Source organism: Sesamum indicum, linkage group LG10 (genome assembly GCF_026168435.1).
Source record: "Sesamum indicum cultivar Baizhima isolate 11 linkage group LG10, ASM2616843v1, whole genome shotgun sequence".
Lineage (NCBI taxonomy): Eukaryota > Viridiplantae > Streptophyta > Magnoliopsida > Lamiales > Pedaliaceae > Sesamum > Sesamum indicum.
Window position 1 is genome coordinate 551,320 of NC_142666.1, and position 22,233 is coordinate 573,552.

The window sequence follows — 22,233 nt, forward strand, 5'->3', positions numbered from 1 at the left end:
GAGAAAATTGTTGTTAGACGTCCATTAATTTTAGGAGAGTATTTGTAATTTTTTAAAAAATGAGAAAGTATTTATAATTATAATAAATTTTAAAAAAGTCCGCTATAATTTATCCTAATTTCTATTATTATAATGGAAAAAATGCAATTAAATATATAGTGATCTGCAACAAATAACAAGAAAGCATGTCCTAACATAACATCATTATTTAGAAATCATTATCAAAGATTACAAGAAACAATTGGTCCGTACAAAAGTCTATTAATGTAAAACCATGACATTATACTCAACAACAGCGTCCCCGGAAGTACTATTATATGTTACCGTGTTCAATATGGCTGTGCCGCGAGCCAATCGGAAAACACCGGACCCACCGACGATGGACAACTCGCGATACTCCCGCAAAAACGGGTTACGACCCACAACAGTAAGCGTGCTTCCATTGTACTTCCCATTAGTGAACACGATATCAAAAGTCATGTGAAACGCGATCTCCTCCAAAGAGGTGGAGCCGAAGAGGCCCTGGGCTCGGCCCACTATCCCGGAATCTGGGCTGGGTCCTAATGTTAGTGGGTCATCTATTGCCGCAATGAGACCGAAGTAGGTAGGTGATTGGGCCGTAGAATTGGACATTGCGATTGGGATGTTTGTTGGGTTAGGCCCACTTACGATGTCATGAAGGTAGAAATGAAGGTGGGTTGCCTTTTGGTTCTTGTGTGGAAGCTTTTTGAACCAGTTCTTTTTGGTGCTAGGCCCGTCGCCGTGTACCATCGGCAGTGCAGTTGGTACAATCGAGCAAAGCATGAGAATTGTGTATATTACCTTGTCCATCTCTCTCTCTTACACACACATACACCGCACACTGAATGATGGATATGGTTTGCATTGTTTGTAGATAGATACACATATATATATAGAGGAGAAATTTTAAATCAAATCGGGTTAGGCTGGACTTGGACTAACTATATGACAAATATAATACATTTATAATGTGATTAGTCTACAATTTAGGAAAAATAATAAATTACATACCATGTGTTCACACTTTGTATTTTGGCCAAGAAAGAATTTTTCAAACATATAAACATGTAGAGATAAAAGTTGCATGTGAGAGACGTGATCAAAGGGATGAATTGACGTCGTGAAAGAAGAGGAACTGCCTAATATTTGCTTGCATATGTTGTTTAGGACTCATACTTGTGCCTTGATTGCTGCCACTGTCTTCGGGGAGATATTAGGAGCATGTATGCAAGAATGCAGTTCAAGCTAGCACCATCATCAACAGTTGTAATAATGGATACATACAGGTCAGAAGGTTGTTATCAACAGAAGCTATCACACAAGCATATGATTTCACATTAGACGTAACAACTTATATACAAGTTTTAAAAAGAATCTAATTGTAGAAATTGGGAGGTCTAAAAAAGAAACAAGGATTGAGTTAGTTTCAGTGCATTGATTAAAGAAAAAGAATGTGGATCTATCATAGAAAGAACAACTATATTTTGTTTCAGTCTGAATAAAGAACATCATCTCAGGGATCCACACAGCCAAAGAACTTAATAACATTGGACAAGTTCTGTTGTTACCACACACCAAGTACAACAAAGCCATATGGCATTGATCTAAAAGAAAAATTCTACCTGTAAGCCTACCAAAATTGCTCTATATAGTCCATTGCAATCATATTACTCCAAGATACATGAAAATATGGTAAGAACAAAATCTTATGAGTTTGACTCTTCCTATGCTGCATCCAATGCTTTCTCTTCACTGCTAAAGCTGATCAGCTAAGCATCATTCCTGAGAATCTCTCGCTTCTGGATCACCAGCATTTCCATTTCCATTTTCAGTTTCACCAGCACTACAATAAACAAAATGTGAAGGATTTAGTAACACAAAACAAAGGTTAAAGAATGAAATAGTAAGAATTAAAGAATGCATGGAGGGTCTGTAGTATACCCATGTTGTGTTGAGTTTCTAAAAACCGAATAGTTGTGCCAGTTTAACAGAAAAGCACATCACAAAATACCACATGAAAAAACCCACCTCCATGCCCCCCCCCCCCCAACACACACACACACACACACAAAAAAAGCAAAACAGAAAAGGAGGCAATGGTGTAACAGCTCGTGTTAGCACACATCTCCACCTCATCCATGGTTACACGCAAATCAAAATCTAAGTCAACCTCCAAAATAGTATCAGCTTATGCATGACCAACCTACTACAGCAGAAAATACAAATCTAATGAATGTGCCACCATCAATTGCACTTTCAGTGCAAGTGACAAATACAGACATATATATCATGCAGATGCAAAAAATCACCACTTAATGGGGCTTGATGGAGGACTATTATGGATTGGTTGCCTGTCCAAACTGCTGAAAAGTTGCTCACCAGTCTTAGGCGACTCCACGAATGAATAATAGTATATTAACTATTATGAGCAGGCTCTTCTAACCTATATTTTATTTGTGACCCCATATGATTCAAGAGTCACAGCTTTTACTAATAAGATGAGAAGGGAGCTGTCAATTATTTGACAAAACGAGTGATACTTTTCAAATTGTGTTCCCTGAGCAGCAGAAAACAAGTACCCAAAATATCCAGTAAAAGGAAAGGACAGGGTCATACACAAACATGAAGGCCAAAAAACTTCTGCTTACTACCACTGATCACATGCAAAAATACTAGCAGAAAGAAACATATATAAGAATCACAAACGCCATCAACCTCTTTGTAGATTGATCTATGTGCATCTTTACTGGATGACTCTATCAATATCTTCCTGTATTGTGAAAAAATACATACCACACAAATCCCTGTAATTGACAAGTCAACAAACCAGTACACCATCTAGCAGATGCCTTACAACTAAATATCATAAAAGGCCAAGTAATGAGTATCAGCCTAAGATGGCACAAAATGCAAGCAACCAACATATAGCACAATTCTGCAAACCATGCATTGCAATGTAAGGCGAATGACAATTTCAATCAAACAACCATTCGCGAAAGAGTTTCCACAATCAAATTCCCAAAATTCTCCATAATGCAGAAAGCTATTCGACCTATGTCACCAACCTCTGAGGACGAGAATCAACTGCTTCCTGCTTCCTCCAAGACCTCTCAGTCTTATCTTCCTGTTGCAACCTCTCTCTCCCATTTTCACTCCAAAAGCTCCTTTTCCCAACCGCTGGCCCATCAGTGGGCCCTGCAGAAACATCCTTAATCTTCACAGACTCGAGCTTCTCCTCAATCTCCTTCCAATCTTGTCCCTTCTCCTTCAACACCTCCTCTCTCGGCCTAGCTTGACCAAATGGATTGCTCCCCTTAGGCTTAACTGCACTAGCAATCTCATTCTTTTGGCCTTCATCCACAGGCAGTGTTCTTGGCTGCAAATTCAACCTCGGCCTACTGCCACCATTCCCTTCCTCTCTTTTCCTTCCCCAACTCTCAGAATCCACCCTATTCGACTCAAAGCCCCCTTTCCTCTCCCTCAAACTATCAAAAGCTCCACCAGTCTTGCGCCCCTCCTCTTCTTTCCTTTTCACCCAATTACTCGAGTCCGCCCCACCATTACCCGATTCCAATCCAAATCCTCCTCTTTTTTCATATCTCCTGGGCTCAGAGGGAACAAAACTCTTTTTCGACGCCCAATTGTCAACCTCATCTGCTCGCGATTGTGAATCAGAGAAGAAACCCCCTCTTTCTCCCCTCTCCCTCCTGTCAGACCCATTATTACCCGAGAATTTCTTCCCCGCCCCCCAATCATCAGTCTCATCAGCCCTAGAAGGCGCAAAGTCACGATTCGACTCCCGATTAAAGCTTCCTTGACGGCGCGGCTGTTCATCCCTGGCGCCGCCACCGTAAGATCTAAAGCCTCCACCGAGCTTATTACGATCGAGCTCCTCAGGGGACCGCTGACGTGGGCCGGTAGGAAGAAGCAACAGCTCATCGGGCGTCAAGCCCTTCTGCTGAGACGCCGCCGGCTTAGGCCCGCCGTATGCGGAGAATTCCTGAAGAGATATTGCCTGCGGCTTTTTCTTCTTAGTTTTAGAGGTGGCGGCAGCCGCGAGTGATGGAAAGTCCGCCGCTTCACCGCCGTTATCCAGGGAAGAATCTTTCTTGTGTTGCTGGAGGAGTTCCGCCTCGTTTTCTTCCGAATCCAAAGCCCAGGCTCCTGGCTTCCCCCAAGCGCTCACCGTGGCCGCCATCCTCGCTTCTCCTTAATCTCACAAAAATCTCGTCGCTCTGCGATTTGATGGGTGCAATAGTGCGATAGGTTTTGTGAAGATTTTGCGTCGGTCTGAGGCCAAGACTCATCGGTTATAACACAAACAAAGGTGGCTGGCTACGAGAATTTGATCCAACGGCACCGGATTTAATGGAGCAAAAAGACGGTCAAGATTGAGTTCACGGCTTTTTGGTTGGAATATTAAATTATTTTTTAATTATGAGGAGAATCTACTCTATGGGATGGCTGGTGCCTGCGCCTTGTTTGGAATATGGAAAACACATGCCACTTGCACGCCACAATAATAATAATAATAATATACTTTTTTATTTATTCTAAAAATACGATATTAATATTGCAAAATTAAAAATACAAATCACCCAATTGCAGAAAACATATAAAAAAAATCAATAAATAATAAAGAAGAATCATTTTTTAAAAAATAGTATATTGGCTTTTTTGAAATATGGGGCTATAATCAACCATTTAGCAGCAGATATGGATAAACTCGTATACATTTAACCTATCGATTTTTTGAAAAACAAACTATAAATGCTAGTTCTGAAAAACTCTATTAATCCTTTGACCTCCGCTCTATACATATCTAAAATAAAAAGTAAATAAAGCATACTGAAAATGATGCCACTGCAACCTCCCTTTCATGAACACAACAAACCTTAAACCAAAAAGAATTGTAAAAACACAGGCAGAATATGTACATATCCCCCACTGACAAAAATCCCGGACGAGACTCCAATCATGCAATTCCCTGCACAGGTAAAGAAATCCACAGCCCTCCATATTTTACAATGCTTAAACTGATCCAAAATGCTTTTGTCCCGGGCCATCCAAGAATATGCCGCATCCACGCGGATTCATTGCAAGGAATTTTGTCCCAAAGTTCGTCTCCACGAAAAAAATGATTAACGAAAGTAATCAGAATTGTTCAATGTGATGAAATGAGCCTCTTCTAAGCCTTTTGAATGGTCTCCATCGTACCAAGTTACTGATCCTGCAAGAATTCACCAACGGATATTGTATCAGTATAGACAACGAGATGAGCAGCATGCTCCTTCCTAGCCACAAATGCTATCAACTTAGCTGAACTTGTGTCTGTCTGTGTGGTTTCTAAATGCACTTAGATCAAACTGAAAGCTTCATTGTACTTTTAAATGGAACAATTTAGATTTGATGAACGGTTTTCAAATCACTCTATATAAAAAGAATTTGAAATCTATCAATATTTCACAAAACATAGTTCAACTAAGAGTTGAAGGATTTGATATCCGTTGCTTCATATCCATTGATCCCTATGTAGCCGCCAAGAATTCATACCTGTTGAAGTTGCTGGCTCCTCTTCCCGTGTCATGTGAAGTATAACAGTTCCAGAGAGAACTGTGATGAATCCACATATTTCAGAGGTTATGCTGCTTGCATTCTGACCTGACCAGTCCTGAAGAAGTACGTGCAATCATAGTTAGTGAAACCCATATTGAGCTAAAAGCTCTGGTGCATCTTGATAATGACAAAGTGTAGTTACACAGAATAGATGGTACCTTGAACATTATAACGCTCGCAATAATAGTCAGAGTTGTGAACATAACATAATATATAGGAGAAACAATTGCAGCATTGAAAGTGTCAAGTGCCTGAACAAAATATGTGACACAGAGCGACAAGGTTGAGAAAGAGAAATACAAAAGATTCGACAGAAACAATGTACAGTTAATAAGAAATTCAGTAGGAAAAAGGGTTCGGCAAATACATCAATGTACAACAAGTAGATTATGACTACCTTGTTCAAATAATTCAACTGTGTGATCACACAGACTACGGCAACTGAAAGAAAAAACCAAGTCTGTGGATATCCAAATTGATTGATCCCCTCCAAACTGAGCTTGATGGCAATTCCGATCGCCTTTATGCTCACGACCTGGATGAAAATATTGAATACACAGTAATCTCAGGAACAGAAGCTTCTCCATCAAGGCGTACATAATTGCAAGTTACTTCGAAATTCAAGGGATTCGCTGTGTATATTGACAGGATTGATGAGAAGCAATTACCGTAAGTGCACCCATCAAGGAACAAATCCCTAAGTAAATCAGTACGTTCGTCTGCCCATAGAGAGGCTCAAAGTGCAGCATCAGCACTAGCACGATGGATAATGTAGCTGCCACGTAAATGAGAAACGCTGTATACAGAAGCAATGAACAAATGTAAGTGTGATTAACAACACGAACATCAGATGCAGAGAGAGAGAGAGAAATAAGAAGAAGAAAGACGGGCAAAACCTGGTTGAGTAGCCAGAATCCAGACTTCTTGGACAGAGCTTGGAGTATGTTCTTGTGGTGCATGAATGACTATAACTACAGATCCAACTATGCAAGAAACACATCCCAGAATGCCCATCTTTCTCAACCGTTCCTTCAACATAAAGTGTGCCAGAACAGCACTTTTCAGATTCATGAAAAAGGTTAGTGCAGTACATATCATCAAGAAATCCCAATTTTATGTTTAGTTTGCCTCATGGAAGAGCAGTCAAAAAGTTCCGAACTCATACCTAACAATAATACTCAACGCACCAAGAGGGGTCACAAGAACAGCTGGAGCATAAATATATGCCACGAAATTTGAAACCTCTCCTACAATCACTGCTCAGAATGACAATTAGGAATTACAAGACTTACTCGTAATCAGATGGGAGCAAAGGGGAAAGGGTATGAATCCACAACTTACTCGTAATCATTCCCGCCCACCAAAGAGGTTCTAGTAAGTAAGTGTAGCCTCCAACACCTGCAATACTAATAGCTCTTTCAGTGAGCAATCAAAAGCAAATATGCTAAACAGAATGCAGTCTAAGAGCAATAAAAAAGGTACATATCTTCTAGAGGTATATGGTTTTGACTTTTGAACTACAAAAATTAGGCAAACAACCGATTTTGGCAATTTCAATATCAAGTTTGTGAAGCAGACGGCCACGGACTATAGAAACCGATTTGGAAATTTCGTCCTCACAACATGATGATTCCATCAAATACTCAATTCCAAACATCTCCTACTCCAAATTCAAAATACACAGAACGAACTACTGCCACACCAATCAATCCATAACATGCCACAGAAGAGCTAAATTCAGTACGCAATACATTAATTAAGAGCATAAGAATCAAGAATGCAATCCAAAATCCACTAATCACCAATCTTACTGCAGCCCTAATCGTGTTCGCATCGAAATCACATATTTACAGATTAATTGAATCACAGATCTTTTCTATCCGAGCAAATTATTAAAATAAATAATAAATAAATCATTCATACCTGCGCGTGTACCTGCTGCAGCAGCACGCTGAAGACCTTTCTTCTTCAAAATAAAGCTCGTCCCAATGAACAAACTAGACAACATTGCTAATATTAACCCTCTCGTATTATCCGAAACCGCCATCTCTCTCTCTCTCTCTCTCTCTCTATATATATATATATATATATATATATAGACACACACGCACACACACCCACACCTATGCGAATTCTGTATCTATACACTTGATCCAACTCCAGTACAGCCCAAAAGGAGGAAAAAAACCAATGCCTTCCCGAACTTAAATCTCTGTACAATACCAAGTAAAAAACAAGAACCCAAGATCCCGACAAAGAGAATTCCCGCCAATCACAAGGCGCAAATTGTTTTTTTCAACCCACAAATAATTGAGAGAAGAAAACAAAGGCGTGGGCCGAGAGACAGTTGGACGCCGGCGTCGTGTCGGGGAGCTCCGTTCCCGGCGGTCTAACTGTTGAGCAGTGGGGGAGAAATTTTCACTCGCGCATATGATTGTGTCGGAGAGTTGACGGGGTATTGAATTCGCTGCTATCAGCTGAAGATGGACAGAAATTGGACCATCAACGACTCCACTAATCTACCACTGCTTCCTACCCACCTGTATTTTGCAATTCCTTTTTGTTATTTTTTTGCTACGCGCTCAAATAATTATGTTTCCAAAATTCTCCTAACACTTCAATTTTAATAGCTGCTATGTATTATATATAATTATCAAATAGAGATGCTTGGTATTAGTGATTGTAATCCACTGTAATTCTATTTTAATAATAAGTGTAGTTGTATTAGAATAGTAATTGTTGATTACATATAATTATTCGATATTTATTAATAGTATATAATTGCTATGATTATCGGTAATTATTAGATATAGATATTTGATATTGATGATTGTAATCATCTGTTATGTTTTTTTAATAATAGATGTAATTCTATTTTAGTAGCAGGTGTTATTGATTAATAGTTTATGATTGTTATAATTGTCGGTAGTTGTTTGAATATTCAAACCAAATGTAATTGCAATATTCTAATCATGTGATTAATCAATTTTTTTAAAAATGAACATCAATTATAATATATTGTCGTATATTTAAGGCTGAAATCTAAATAAAAAAAAATTCAATAAAATCTCATTTGAATTCGATTTAATAAATTTAACAAAACAAACTTAAATAAAATTTTTTGCTCGATAAACTTTGAAATTCAAACTCAATTCAAATAATAATATGTTGGATTCGAGTCGGACATGAATGAATCAATTACAACATCAGACATAACTCTTTCAAACTTGATTTAAAATAAGTTTGTGGGCATGTTACAATAGCTGACAAAGAAATTGTGAGAATGAAAAAAAATCAAAGATATTGGATCCTATTTTTGTGAGGGTGCAGTTGTGAAATGCAGACATTTTTACAATTCGACAAAAGATGATTGGATGTGGCTAAAGAACATGAAAAGGGTAGGTACGGTGTAGATCTAAATAGATAAAACAATTACTAGTTTGAAAAGGGAAACTTGGAATTTCGCCCACATATCACGCAAATCTCTTTTGCAGTGGACATCAAATTATAGAAATTCATATAAAATCTTTGTTAAAATTAGGTTTGATCCAAATAAATTAATTATATAATAAATTTATTATATGACTGATTATTTTTTTCTTAAATTATAAATTAATTACACTGTAAATATAATACACTTATTAAAATTTAATAAAATTCATTTTGAGTTAGAATTTTCAGTCTAAGTAGATGCTACATTCACTATTTATTAATATTTTTGAGCAATTCGATAGTTGACACGTAGTTTGCTCAAAATGGGTTATCGCAAAAAAGATTAGAAATTCAATTAGAGAATTATTAGAGTTAGGAGACCGCGTGTCCATGTGGTGGCACAACCCACGGGTAACCCAATAAATTAATTATTCAGGTATGGATCTATAATTCCAACCATTGCTATTATTATTAAATTATAATTAATTTTCTTTTTATAAAATTCATTATAGTTTCAAAAAAAAATTATAAATACCTCATTTATAGTTTTAGGATATATTTATATTTTTTTAATATTTATAATTATATCAGAAAAATATATTGTAATTTATCTTATTATTTATAATAAAAAGTAGCACAGCATGAGGGGAAAATTTAGGTTGAAAAATGTTGGGTCAAATTTAAATGAATCATATGATTAATCATATGGGTCTTTATGTAAGGGCCTAGCAAGCACTGGAGTTCGGCCGCATCTGGAAATTTCAAAAGGCGCCCACTATGGCTGGTAGGCTGGAGCTTTCGCATTAGTAGGGCCCATGCAGCTCAGATCATCTCAAAGGTGTTTAGATGACCGCCCACGAATTTGGATTGGGTAAAGCCCTGTATGTGTCCGTATGATTGGACTCCAGCTGCAACTCATTTAAGAGCATGGAATTTCAAAAAAATTTAACCTATTATTATCATATTAAACCCTTTTATTAAATTTATTAGCTGATTTAAGCATTAAGTGACCCTAATTGGACGACCCCGACTCCTATAACCTTATATTTTTAGATTATTCGCAAACCTCAAAGTATTGAAGCGAGGTAAAACCCATGACCTCAACCCGCAACCATTAATATAAAAAAAATTAATTATACTTAGACCCCTTTTGAAAATGTTGAATTAAATTTTTCCTCAATTTTTTTTTTTTGAAATTATACTTGTATTTTTCGAAAGTTCTCGACTTGCACTTATCCGCTTTCTGTTACAGTTTGGATAGAAAATACTGACGCAAATAAAAAAAAAACTTTATGAATTTTCAATTTTTTCTCTCATCTACATTCTTCATGTATATTTTTGTACTTATAAAGAAATAAATGTTATATATCTATATATTGAGTAAGGTTAGCATCATAATATTTTTTTTTTATAAATACGAAATTATTATATGAAAACGTTAAATGAAGGACAAAAGATGATCATGTGTAAAAATTAAATTTTTGAAAGGATTGTAATATAATTTCAGTTTAATGGGAATTGGTAAAAGAGGGGGAGAAGATAGATTAGGGCACAGTGATTTTGGGTTTAATCTTGTAAAACTTTCCTTTGTTTGACTTAGTAATTTTAGCTTAAAAATTGAGTGTTATTGGCCCTTGTGAACCTTTTGATTAAAAATATAGCTAAGAACACGAAGTCAAAATCAACGATAAGAATGTCTTCAATTTTTTGTCTCATTTTTTTAATTTTTTTTTACTGTGTGTATCGGAATCTAACGAATTCTTTTTTTTTTTTTTTTTTATTTGGAGGAAAGCGAAAGAAGCTAATTTGTATTGGCTTTGAAAGAAATGCAGAGACAACTAGTTCATTTTTCTTGGCTTTGAAAGAGAAGTTGAAACTATACACAGTGTGAAAAAGTATGTATTCATACCTTTCGATCGAATATTCCAACCCCATTTGCTTGAAAAATTGTTCTTTGGTTTTTGAGTAATGTAATATAATAGAGAAGAAGGATATTTTGGATCATCTCACGACCAAAAAAGTTGAAAGAGAGTAAAAACACACCCCTACTCTTTTTTGAACCGCGTGTGAGCACCTCTGGTCAGTTTTGGATGGAGTTTGTTTTGCATTGTTTCAAAATTCATAGGATATTTTATGACTATTTATTTAACACATGAAAGTTTTGTGTAATTTTAACATAACACACGAGTATTATGCAATTTTCCGTTTTCATATTGTTGTCATGCTAATTTCCTAATTACTCGCAAAAAAACACTTCAATTTTTCACCAAAGAAGTCTATTTTCGGGTAGTTTAGATTAGTTATTTAAGTAAAGAGGGAAATATGAAATATATTGTACGTCTAATTTGTAAGTGCATGGGAATATTTAGAAATATTTGAATGCAAAAATGATGTGCATGAGGCCATAAACATGAATTGGTGAAGAAGATGGATGATCATGCGCTTGGATATTAATATTCGGTAATTAACCTAATTAATTCCATCTTATTCGAAATTAGTTGAACTTGATGATATTCAACTTAAACATGGCTAGTTGGCTACGAAATAGCCCACACATTATGAGAGCAAAGAAAATCTAAAACATGGATCAGATCAGTATCATCAGATCTTGATACAAAGATCATCACGAGATAGATCTAAAGTTGGCCACAGTCAGCGATCACCACCGGCTTCGACGTCTTCCCCCCACCAGATCCAACCTTCTCGATCGCCTTCACCACGTCGTAACCCTCAACCACCTGCCCAAACACCACGTGCTTCCCATCTAGCCACTCCGTCTTAGCAGTGCAGATGAAGAACTGTGACCCATTCGTCCCCGGTCCTGCATTCGCCATCGACAACACCCCCGGTCCAGTGTGCTTCTTCACGAAGTTCTCGTCTTCGAATTTCGATCCGTAGATCGATTCCCCACCAGTGCCGTTCCCGGCGGTGAAATCTCCCCCTTGACACATGAAGTTGGGGATCACGCGGTGGAAAGTCGAGCCTTTGAAATGGAGCGGCTTGCCGGATTTCCCTGTGCCTTTCTCACCGGTGCAGAGTGCGCGGAAGTTCTCAGCGGTCTTCGGAACAACGTCGGCGTAGAGCTCCATCACGATGCGGCCAGCTGGTTGGCCGTCGACTGTCATGTCGAAGAAAACCTTGGGGTTTGCCATTTCTTCTGATTTCCTTATAGCTCACCAATATTTTCTACTCGCACTCGTGATATTGTGCATTTGCAATTGCATGTTCACGAGAGTCTTATAGAGCAGAAGCAATGGATTATTATCCCAATCTTGACCGTCGAAGCTGGAGTTTTGCTTCTTTTTAGGCGTATATACGGTTGGTCTTATTTTTCTGGATCGTATCACCTGGTTTAGGCGTACAACACCGGCAGAGTCAAAGTCAAAGCAAATATTAGTCTGTCATTTATTTTAAATATTTTTAACTATTCCATTTATCATATTTTTTCATAATTATTTTTTTTCCATGCATGTTTTGATTTCTCCAACATTATTTATATCTTTTTTTGTCATTATTTTTATAAATCAAAATACTTATACTAATTTATTATCTTAATATATATGTTCAGGTACTCTTTTGTGCTATAAAAATTAGTATTATAAATATTTTATTTAATTTATTTTAAAAAATTATATACATACATAAGATGTGCCAGATTTACTAGTATTTTGTTATACCATTGTAATTTAACTACCATATTATTCTCTGTTTTAGCCTATATATTTCACTAATTAAATTTTCAAAATAGAGATGAACTCAATTCACCTACTAAGAAAGATAATAAAACATATTTTTTTTTAAAAAAAAATATCAAACTACTCGAATTCGACTTAACCTGATTCAACTAAATTTTGTCTGAGTTGAATACATTATCAATACTAATGACAACGGGGCGGGTCTCAGACCTATACCAGACCCACCCAGCCTAATTTTTCCCCGCCCTGTACCTCGCCCTAGGTGCAAAGAGAAATTTTGAATTTTGACTTTTAAGTCTTTGTTTTTAACTACAAATAATTGTATCGTTATTTTAATTAACCACTACTTATTATAGTTAAATAATGTAAATTAATTATTTAATTAGACTTAATACATTCATGATTCAACTAATATTTTATTTTTTTAACACGTGATATTAGTTTAAGTTTAAATACATTAATATAATTTTCACCCTAAAATGAATTGTTTAACACAAGCATACATTCATTTAAATTATTTAATTTTCTCATTAAGTAATATCATTTTACAAATCTACACTGAATTATATAATACAAATAATATATTTAACTAATATTTTATTTTTTAATAAGTAATATCAGTTTAGATTTAAATACCTTAATATAGTTTTCACTTTTCACTATAAAATGAATTATATAGCACAAAGTATATATTCCTCTAAATTATTAATTTTCTCATCAAGTAATATTATGTTACGATCTACAATGAATCGTACGACACATAGAATGCATTCAATTAATATTTTATTTTTTCTAATAAATGTTAGCTTAAATTTAAATATTTTAATATAATTTTCAATCTAAATGAATTGCATAAAACAAAATATACGTTTATTTAAAGTACTAATTTTCTCATCAAGTTTATTTTTTATATTTCTTATATAGAGTTGGATATATACAAAAAATTATTTAAGAATTTACATAGAGTACTATAACTTTATTAATAATGAATTATATATTAATAATAGATAATAAAATATAGGATTAATTACATTTTGCTATTCGAACTATGGCCATTTTTATACTTTGCTATCTGAACTTTTTTTGTGCTAACCTGCCATCTCAATTTTGTGAAATTTTACACTTTTGCCATTTATAACTATTTTTCGACCAAGTTTTTTGTTAAAAAAATGTCACATGCAGTGCACATGTAATATTTAAGAATTATGTAATGTGATAATTTTTCACATGCACAACATGTTATTTTTTTATGACAAAAAAATCAACAAAAAAGAAGTCATATATGGTAAAACACAAATTTCGCAAAGTTGAGATGATAAGTTTATAAAAAAAATAATTAGATAACAAAATATAAAAACGAGTAGTTCGGATAGCAAGATGTAATTTACCCTAAATTATATATATATATATATATATATATTATTCAGGATGGGGCGGAGCAGATCCAGAACAAAACACGTACACCGCCCTAGACCCGGACGAGTCCCGATCAAACCACCCTGAACCCTCCAAATTCTACCCCAAACCTGCCCCAAAGAGGACAGATCGGGGCCGGGGCCAATTGCCATTATCAAGTGAACCAAACGGACTTTCTCAATTCAATCATTAGGGCAGTAAGGCGGTTCTGCATATAAATTATAGAGATGAAAATTGTCCATTTTACAGCAGGATATAAATAAATAATACATGTCAATGTAACCAACCAGAAGAGAAAAAGTAATTACAGACATCCATTTCTCTAGTCATCCGGAGCTACCTCAGGACAACAGCAGCATTTCTGAGAGCCAAGTACCTCTGGACATAGTCATTAGGAAGAGATCTTATGACCTTGAACACTTCTGCGTTAGCGTAACGGAGCTTGGTTCTTGGATCGAAGTAAGGTGCCTGCACCAAGATACACGGTTTTGTATTTGAATTCAATATCTTTTCATGTATGAGGTAGAAGCCAGTGAATAAACTGAAGCAGATACAGAATTGCATGTGTTCTTTCAATGTTATACGAAGGCGCCAAGCATAATGTAAATGCCCATGTTTGGGTAACTAGAATACCAAGAGGTAGAACTATATGATCAACTAAAAAACAGTAAGGAAAAAATAAACAAATACAAGTAGGCGCTTTTCTCATGTCGCCAGAAATGCCAAGATTACCAGCAACCACATGAAATCACAATCAACACATATTGAAAACTTTTTACAGTAAACCAAAGATTCCAATGAAAGGACATAATCTCTGACACAATTCTATCAATTTATCCAGTTCCTGATAAGAATATTTTCTATAGTATTTTGTTCATGGTGCTGGACTTCATATGGAGATCTTGTGAGCACAATGTCCCATCAACATGCAGGGTTTAAGCATGTAAAAGTGAAATTCTATACAATCAAAAGCGCAATCCTTTCATCTGGTCGGTATGTTGTAAGTCTAACATGGGAAATTGCTAACAGAAAGCAAGTTATGAAAGAAATAAGTACCTCATATCCAGTTACATCACAGATTCTTTTGCATGGACGCATAGATGGTGGCGACTCAATGTTAACATCTGCAAGTAACAGGAAAAAGTACAGAATTCAACACCAATAGCAACTGCAATGCATTGTAGGAATATCAGACACTAAAATGATCCCTAAAAGGATACAAATCTTGAGCATGACATACATCACAATAGGACTGGGGGAGCATTCAACAAATCCTTCTCTAATTTTCAATTTTAGTGCAAATGCTACACCCTGGTGCATATAAACAGTAACAGATTCCTAGTCTAGCATAGCATTTCTGCATGCATGACAATCGAGTATAATAGAGTTTTCATATTTGCACGCCCTCCAACCCTGAATCAGAAAAGAGAATGCATTGGAGTATAAACTAAGAAATCATGTTAATCTATCTACACTCAAAAGAAATTCTTTTTAAGATTTATGTGACCACTAATTAGATACTCCATCGATTAGTTAGTAAAGATGATTCAAACACAAAGGCAAGAAGGCACAAACTCACAATTTGGCACATCAGGTGGATAATTTTGGTAATTCTCAGCTTGAATAATCTGCTTGAGATGCTTCCACCTAACTCTGGCCTGTCCCTTCGGATACTTTTCATACATCTGAATCTTCTTAAACTTCATGTGAGTAGGCAATACCAATTCGGCTTCCACCACTTCGGGCTCCATCCACAAGCAGATAGCTCTAAACCAAGATTACACCTAGCATGACCAAATACTTAAAGTTTGAGTAAAAAGCATTTTACTGCACAAGAAAACATAAAAATACTACTTGACATGTGTGTTCTCATTCATCCCAAAAGGAACACAATTTCTCATTTTATTGTCAAATTGGTAAACGATATACTGCATTATTCATTCATATTGAATCCTTTTTATTTGTGAGAACTCTTCCAATTGCACCAAAAACTGTAGGAAAATCCGTCTAAAAAACACATAAAATACATAAAATAATTGCCCAAAATGAAAATAAAGAAACAACTTAAGTTAAAGAAAAATAATAATCTGCTTAAGAACGAGATCAAATCTGTCCAGAAAAGAGAGGTGCTCAAAGCTCCGCCACAATCTGCCCAGAAATAAATTCACAAAATTGACTCAAGTTATTTTGGAAATGAATACAAACATATCGAATTTTGGACAAGTTTATACCCGTAAAATCGATAAAAAAAAAATATCTAAGAGAGAGAAGAAGAAGAAGAAAAACTGCAACAATATTTATCTTATTCACACATTCGAGAGGCACATTTGTCCAAGCGTAATTTCAGCAGCCCTATCTCAAAAACCAGATTTAGATAACACATAAATTCCAGACCCTACTATAATAATCGCATTACGAGAAAACAGAGTCGAACCAAATTTCCAGGGTGGCGGCAGCTGAGCGTGTAGTGGTAGCTTGGAGCAATCTCGATGCGCCAGAGAACAAGTGAGAAACAGGGCGAAGAGGGAAACAGTGGCGGAGAGAAGAGCCAGCGGCGGTGCCTCGAACCTCCGGGAGATGGCACGGCGGAGCTAACTACAATTTAGGGGCTGTTTGGAATTGCATATGTTATATTAGAAATCCAGATTGCTATTGGACTTGGGTCCACTACAACCTGGGCCCAGTTAAACTGAAAGAAACCGAGGTCATGGATGAACTGGGCTTAGTCTATTGGACCACATAATGGGCCACTGATGAACAACCAAACCTATTGGACTCATAAATGGGCTAAACAATTGTACTGGGCCTGTACATGAGGAAGTTGGTGAACTCAGCTTAGTCTATTGGACCAGTGAACGGGCCTCCATCGGATTGATAAATGGCCTACTGATCTACTGTAACTAGTCCATTTGACAAGTTTTAATTTTTCATTAACAAAGAAAGTTACTGCAGACGTGGCATCGCAAATTTGCTCGTCATAGGCCGTGACGCACCGGATCACAACCCAGCTGGACGTACGCACACGCACGAACCACACGTGCGCGATAACAGGACTAGGGCTTAAGAGGGAGATAGATCTCTGTTCATCCTCTTTTAGACTTTCAGCTCAAACGAAGAAGAAAATTTTGGTCTGTTTTTCTTCTGTCAAAAAGCTCTAACAATGGCGCCGCCACCTGGACCGTACTCCGGCAAGAGCACCCTTGCTTTGGTAACTTACATTTCTATATCCGATCTGTATTTTATGCATATATGTAGGTGTATTGTGTTTGGATTTGTGGGAATTTAGCTGAATTTTCATGAATGGCAGGTCGCTAGGGTTTCCGCTTTCACGTTCGGACTCGCTTACGGGAGCGTAAAACTTAAGATTCTTAAGGTATGATTGCTTTGACCTTCTTCCCTGGTTTTGGTTCACTGGATATATTTAATACGCTGTTGAGCTTTACTTTGCTGGTTGCTCCTTGAAGGGGATTTGCCAATAGGATGTTAATTTTATTTGGGTCTGGGTTTTACGGTTTGGATTTGACAAATCAGATCCGGAAATTGATTATTAATTATTGAAGCCTAAAAATATCTTATGCCCTGCATAAATTTCTTCTATGAAAAGGGATTATGTTTGTGAAGTGAGATTTGGGGATGGGATACTAGAAATTGGAAATGGGCTTCGAGCCTAGAGCTATGGAAATATCCTTAGAGTAGGTGTTGGAGCTGATGTTTGTTTGAGATGAAGGATATGAAGATAGGAAATTTTTGTGCTTCTGATGGATGGATCTTGTGCAAATGAAATTTTCGGCATTAATTGATATGGGAAAAGGGTTCATTTCCGCATCCGACCGGAGCTTTGCCAAGAAATGTGGTGAATTATGTTTTTCTCTTGTGATTGCAGCACAATTTGGTCTACATGGGATTGTTGACGTGCATATGTTTTTGATATTGCTTACAAAATCACTTATATTTTGACTTCACACTAGCCAATTGCTGGAATTCACGATACATTTCTCCTTGTGTGGGTTGGGAGTTGCTCTGTTGTCTGGTGCGTTATGGATACTTCTTTCCATCAAGTATTTTGAGGTTGGAGGCTCTATAGTCTATAGCATATAGGTGTTTTAGTGAGAGCTTTTGCTTCTGAATGGCTTAATTTTTTAACTGCAATTGCAGTTTTTATTCAGCAACTCTAAATGTCTATCCAATTTTTCTGTCAGAAAAGATGTTTTTACTAAATGTATGTTCTTAGTTCGGTATGCATCATAATGCTAAATGAACACTGTATCATGCAAAACTCTGTTGTGGTTGTGGTACTCCTAAATAGTGGCCTATAGCATATATTACAATTTGATATAGTGGATACTATTGCTAAGGAATGGCAGATGGTGAAGATACTGTTGTAGGAAGTTGAGCAGATAACAATACCAAGATCCACATAACTGGTGCCGATGGTTATTTCATTTCCTAAGGATTCTATATGCATCCATCTGAACGTATCTTACATAACATGTATTTTCTTGTTTTTGTGTCGCTTGCCGTTTGACAAGTCTACAGAACATAATTTTGGAAAGATATGATCCACTTTCTTCTACTTTTGCTCTATGTTTTCTTGATCTATCCCATCTTTTGCTAATGGTGAGAGCTGGAGAGACTGACAGCTTGTCGTTATGTTTTACCAGGCAAAGGCCAAGTCTCACAAGAAAGCTGAAGCTAAGGGACATCACTAGAGGAGCATTGTGTTCTTTTTTTTTTGTTTTTTCCGGCAAAATAATGGAAAGGAAGAAATTAGATTTTAATTTGGCCAGATGCTAAGGACCATTGTTTTCTACTTTGTAAACCGTTGGGTTTGCGGAGCATTTTTTTGAATGGATCTGGCTCCCTCTAACATCTGTTATGTTTCATTTTTCTCTGACTTGGGAAATGAGATAAATATCACTCAATTGAGAGAGAAACATTTGTACTCTTATCATCATCACAAAAGAAAAGAAATGCCTGCAGCCTCTCTTGTGCAGAGTTGTTAATTGTCCACATTTTGCTCTTTATTGTCCTCTGATGGTGGATTGACATGGAAGCTGAGAATAATGCACTGTCACCACGACTACAAATCTCTTGCAGAAGCTTAATTGATTCTGTGTCTAAGTTGAGTGTATTTTGGTGAGTACGTGTGAAAAATTTATCTTTGGGAGGGATTCATGAGAAAGTTGAGAATTGAGTTATTAGGCGTAGTAGGGGCCAAGTAAAGCCTATATAAAAGACATTTAAGTCATTTACAGGGTTTTGGTACAACTGCATCAACATTAAATTGAACTGCCATTGCAGTCTGTAATTTGTGGCAGACTAAATAATTGTGACATAATAATATGCAACCAACGCATTCCTTCTTCCTCTCAAAGCCAATAAATATGTGGCCGTGAAATTCAATTACATCAATCCTAACCAAGTAAAATACAACAGGTCAATGTAACGGGCATCAATGGATTGAGTTACATCATGTCCCCTCAACAAAGAAGAAGACCTATAGTCAAGCTCAAGTTCCTTCAGCCCACTCCCGTTGTACTTGAAAGAAAAAAACTCAATGTTAAGGAGAAGAAGAAAGAAATTACGAATATAAAATAATTAATTTTGATGGGGGCCCTTAAATAGTTGAAGAGTGAGTAATAAACAGTGGTTAAGTAAGTGGGAAGACAAGAGATGGTCCCACCAAATATTCCCCAAATCTCTGCTATATCAACTAATTTAATCATGATTACTGGTTAACACCCAACATTGGGGAGACAAGGAGATCATAGGCAACCACCTAAAATTGTACTACTCTCTGTTATGCACTTATTAGTACTCTGTCTCTGTCCCTCTACAAACACACTCCACGCCCTTTGTTTTATGGCAAAATTTTTATTTCACTCTGAATTTCATTCAATTATAATATATTTATTAATTAATTAAAAAAAATATTCAACTACATAACAAATATATCATATTTTTCGTAATTCATACTTACAATACAAATCATTAATGGTTGTGTACCAAAACTTAATGTCGTAAATAGTCTGATTATCCAAGGTCAATTTCGGTATAGGGACATTATGAAGATCCCTTTATAACGGGAGTTTTCCAAAGTTAAATATTCAAACATAGAACAGCTTTTCCTCAACTGAGCGCTCTAACTCACCTTCCCTTCCCACTCTCTCTCTCCAGCAATTATGGGAAAATGCAACACAATCCGGCACATTGTGAGCATCAGGCAAATGCTCCGGGCATGGCGGAGGAAGGCGACATTACCGGCTTCGTCTCACCGTTGGCGGCCGGATGTGCCGGCTGGACACGTGGCCATCTACGTAGGTAGCAGCTGCAGGAGGTTCATCGTGCGCGCGACGCACCTGAACCACCCGATTTTCAGGCGGCTTCTGAGCCAGGTCGAGGAAGAGTACGGCTTCTCCAACAACCACGGACCTCTGGCGATCCCGTGCGACGAGTTGCTGTTCGAGGAGATCCTCCGGCTCGTCTCCCGAGGCGAATCGGCTAACTCGGACTTCCAGAGATGCTGCCACGTCGGCATGACCAGGAATGAAAACCACGATTATTTCGGCGAGTCTCGGCCGTTGCTGTATGGATTCACGTCCTGACGAGTATTTACACGAGTTTGAATCGGCTAACTGCTACTCTTGACGACTTTTTAGTCTTTAACAGTTTGTCATTATGTCCTTATTTTCCACATCTGTAGTCTTTTTAACTTATGTTGTTCGCCGAGGAGATGGCTGCGGAGGGTGGTTGTAAGATGCAGCTCCGCCGTGTTCATCCTTAGTTGATTCAGGATAAAGGCGTATTTATTAGCAAACGTCTTTTAGGGGTGGTAGAACTTATTCGGCAATGGCTAATTTTATGCGGAATTGTATGTTTTGACTCGAGAAAAAGGAAAAAACCGGACTCTTCTGGTCATAGATATTACAATTATATACAGATTAAGGAAGCCTTGAGATACATTTTTTCCGATAATTATATGGTCGTATTTAAATATTTATCTGTGAGAAATGAAACGAGGAATTTAGTTTTAATTTGAAGCTGTTGAAACTTGAAAGCCGAGAAATGTATTGTTACTTGTGGAGAATTCCTCATCATATATAGGGTGGGGCGGGTCAGGGTTTCTCGGATTTCGGGTTTTTTTAGTTGGATACTCACTTTTTTTTTTTTGGTTAATAGTATATTTGATATCCAACACAAGTTTAACAAAATTGGGTATTTGTTGAAATCGGGTTAGTCTAATACTCGTAATTGAATAGCCGAATATTTTCCATTTCTTTTTTTGTAATTTAAATGTGAAAGCAATAAAGAAGTATTTAAAGGTAACTTTCTTTTGTAATTTTATACTTGTCAATTGTAAATTGTATGTGTTGTGTGACTTGTTTTTTAAAAATATTATACAAAAAATTTATATCAAAATTACAATATCAGCTTATCTATATTAAAATATAATATAACATCACAATTAATTTAAATTAATAAATAAAATAATTTAATTCATAATATAAATAACTTGACAAGTAGATCAACCTTGAACCTAATCATATGTATTTTGCTTTTTTTACTTTACTAATTTTTACTAGAAACAAGAATAATTTTCTTTTCTTTTATTATTTTTTTAAATAAATATTGCGTACTTGATTAACCCAATCGAATATGTTGGGTTTTCACCTCATAGTGATGAGTCCAAAAAAATATAACCAAACTCAAGTATTACAATAATCAGGGATATAACCATAATAACATTAAAATAAAACGAAAATATAAAAAACGGAACAAAATCAAAGAGGCTCAGGGAGCCGATATAGGGGGGACGAAGCACACAACCACAAAGGCCGGCAACCAAACCACTCTGGTTGTTGAAACCCACTAAGGAACGATAGCTACCAAGGCTAACCCATGCCACCAAGGCACCATCGAACTACTCAAGTTTACCTATCTCTTTTATTTTTTTTCCTCACTTGTTCTTTCTCTTCTTTTTGTTTTCGAAGGTAGTGTATAAATATGAAAAAGTCATTGATGATGGTGCAAAAAATCGAGAAAGAGGGAAGAA

At 36.5% G+C, this 22,233-nt stretch overlaps 6 protein-coding genes and 1 pseudogene across 7 annotated transcripts; 2 read left to right on the forward strand and 5 right to left on the reverse strand.

Moving 5' to 3' along the window:
* Positions 1-186: 186 nt before the first annotated feature.
* On the reverse strand, positions 187-848 carry LOC105172982 (dirigent protein 21 pseudogene; annotated as a pseudogene).
* A 611-nt stretch (positions 849-1,459) lies between these two features.
* Positions 1,460-4,380, reverse strand: LOC105172958 (eukaryotic translation initiation factor 4B3). The gene is made up of 2 exons (XM_011094580.3): positions 3,087-4,380; positions 1,460-1,864 (listed from the first exon to the last, which is right to left on the reverse strand). Exons 1-2 carry the CDS (start codon positions 4,217-4,219, stop codon positions 1,798-1,800), a joined length of 1,200 nt encoding a protein of 399 aa, XP_011092882.1. The 5' UTR covers positions 4,220-4,380; the 3' UTR covers positions 1,460-1,797.
* A 412-nt stretch (positions 4,381-4,792) lies between these two features.
* On the reverse strand, positions 4,793-8,213 carry LOC105172957 (putative magnesium transporter NIPA6). Of its 2 annotated transcripts, none has more exons than XM_011094579.3 (9): positions 7,561-8,213; positions 6,979-7,035; positions 6,803-6,893; positions 6,534-6,694; positions 6,306-6,433; positions 6,035-6,172; positions 5,796-5,888; positions 5,575-5,692; positions 4,793-5,251 (listed from the first exon to the last, which is right to left on the reverse strand). In XM_011094579.3, the coding sequence occupies exons 1-9, from the start codon at positions 7,682-7,684 to the stop codon at positions 5,163-5,165; spliced, it is 999 nt and encodes a 332-aa protein (XP_011092881.1). In that variant the 5' UTR covers positions 7,685-8,213; the 3' UTR covers positions 4,793-5,162. The 2 variants fall into 2 exon arrangements, with proteins under 2 accessions (XP_011092881.1, XP_088741943.1); XM_088885817.1 differs by having other exon boundaries at positions 6,979-7,043; positions 7,561-8,211.
* Positions 8,214-11,525: 3,312 nt separating this feature from the next.
* LOC105172956 (peptidyl-prolyl cis-trans isomerase 2) lies at positions 11,526-12,350 on the reverse strand. The gene has a single exon (XM_011094578.3). It carries the CDS (start codon positions 12,219-12,221, stop codon positions 11,706-11,708), a length of 516 nt encoding a protein of 171 aa, XP_011092880.1. The 5' UTR covers positions 12,222-12,350; the 3' UTR covers positions 11,526-11,705.
* Positions 12,351-14,369: 2,019 nt separating this feature from the next.
* LOC105172955 (chromatin-remodeling complex subunit) lies at positions 14,370-16,793 on the reverse strand. The gene is made up of 4 exons (XM_011094577.3): positions 16,615-16,793; positions 15,760-15,964; positions 15,237-15,304; positions 14,370-14,648 (listed from the first exon to the last, which is right to left on the reverse strand). Exons 2-4 carry the CDS (start codon positions 15,929-15,931, stop codon positions 14,517-14,519), a joined length of 372 nt encoding a protein of 123 aa, XP_011092879.1. The 5' UTR covers positions 15,932-15,964; positions 16,615-16,793; the 3' UTR covers positions 14,370-14,516.
* Positions 16,794-17,229: 436 nt separating this feature from the next.
* On the forward strand, positions 17,230-19,114 carry LOC148785163 (uncharacterized). Its single transcript, XM_088885786.1, has 3 exons — positions 17,230-17,388; positions 17,488-17,553; positions 18,842-19,114. Exons 1-3 carry the CDS (start codon positions 17,341-17,343, stop codon positions 18,887-18,889), a joined length of 162 nt encoding a protein of 53 aa, XP_088741912.1. The 5' UTR covers positions 17,230-17,340; the 3' UTR covers positions 18,890-19,114.
* A 1,156-nt stretch (positions 19,115-20,270) lies between these two features.
* LOC105172953 (protein SMALL AUXIN UP-REGULATED RNA 51) lies at positions 20,271-21,214 on the forward strand. Its single transcript, XM_011094576.3, has one exon. It carries the CDS (start codon positions 20,363-20,365, stop codon positions 20,783-20,785), a length of 423 nt encoding a protein of 140 aa, XP_011092878.1. The 5' UTR covers positions 20,271-20,362; the 3' UTR covers positions 20,786-21,214.
* Positions 21,215-22,233: the final 1,019 nt, after the last annotated feature.

Excerpts from the sequence above, each read along its gene's own strand:
- LOC105172955 (XM_011094577.3), bottom strand. The coding sequence starts at position 15,931 with ATGGAGCCCGAAGTGGTGGAAGCCGAATTGGTATTGCCTACTCACATG. Across the intron at positions 15,305-15,759 it reads TCCACCTGATGTGCCAAATT|ATGTTAACATTGAGTCGCCA; the intron begins GTGAGTTTGTGC and ends TGTTACTTGCAG. Across the intron at positions 14,649-15,236 it reads GTGATGTAACTGGATATGAG|GCACCTTACTTCGATCCAAG; the intron begins GTACTTATTTCT and ends ATCTTGGTGCAG.
- LOC148785163 (XM_088885786.1), top strand. The coding sequence starts at position 17,341 with ATGGCGCCGCCACCTGGACCGTACTCCGGCAAGAGCACCCTTGCTTTG. Across the intron at positions 17,389-17,487 it reads GCAAGAGCACCCTTGCTTTG|GTCGCTAGGGTTTCCGCTTT; the intron begins GTAACTTACATT and ends CATGAATGGCAG. Across the intron at positions 17,554-18,841 it reads TAAAACTTAAGATTCTTAAG|GCAAAGGCCAAGTCTCACAA; the intron begins GTATGATTGCTT and ends ATGTTTTACCAG.
- LOC105172958 (XM_011094580.3), bottom strand. The coding sequence starts at position 4,219 with ATGGCGGCCACGGTGAGCGCTTGGGGGAAGCCAGGAGCCTGGGCTTTG. Across the intron at positions 1,865-3,086 it reads GTTGATTCTCGTCCTCAGAG|TGCTGGTGAAACTGAAAATG; the intron begins GTTGGTGACATA and ends TGTTTATTGTAG.
- LOC105172953 (XM_011094576.3), top strand. The coding sequence starts at position 20,363 with ATGGGAAAATGCAACACAATCCGGCACATTGTGAGCATCAGGCAAATG.
- LOC105172957 (XM_011094579.3), bottom strand. The coding sequence starts at position 7,684 with ATGGCGGTTTCGGATAATACGAGAGGGTTAATATTAGCAATGTTGTCT. Across the intron at positions 6,173-6,305 it reads CCTTGATGGGTGCACTTACG|GTCGTGAGCATAAAGGCGAT; the intron begins GTAATTGCTTCT and ends ATTTTCATCCAG. Across the intron at positions 5,889-6,034 it reads AGTTGAATTATTTGAACAAG|GCACTTGACACTTTCAATGC; the intron begins GTAGTCATAATC and ends TATTTTGTTCAG.
- LOC105172956 (XM_011094578.3), bottom strand. The coding sequence starts at position 12,221 with ATGGCAAACCCCAAGGTTTTCTTCGACATGACAGTCGACGGCCAACCA.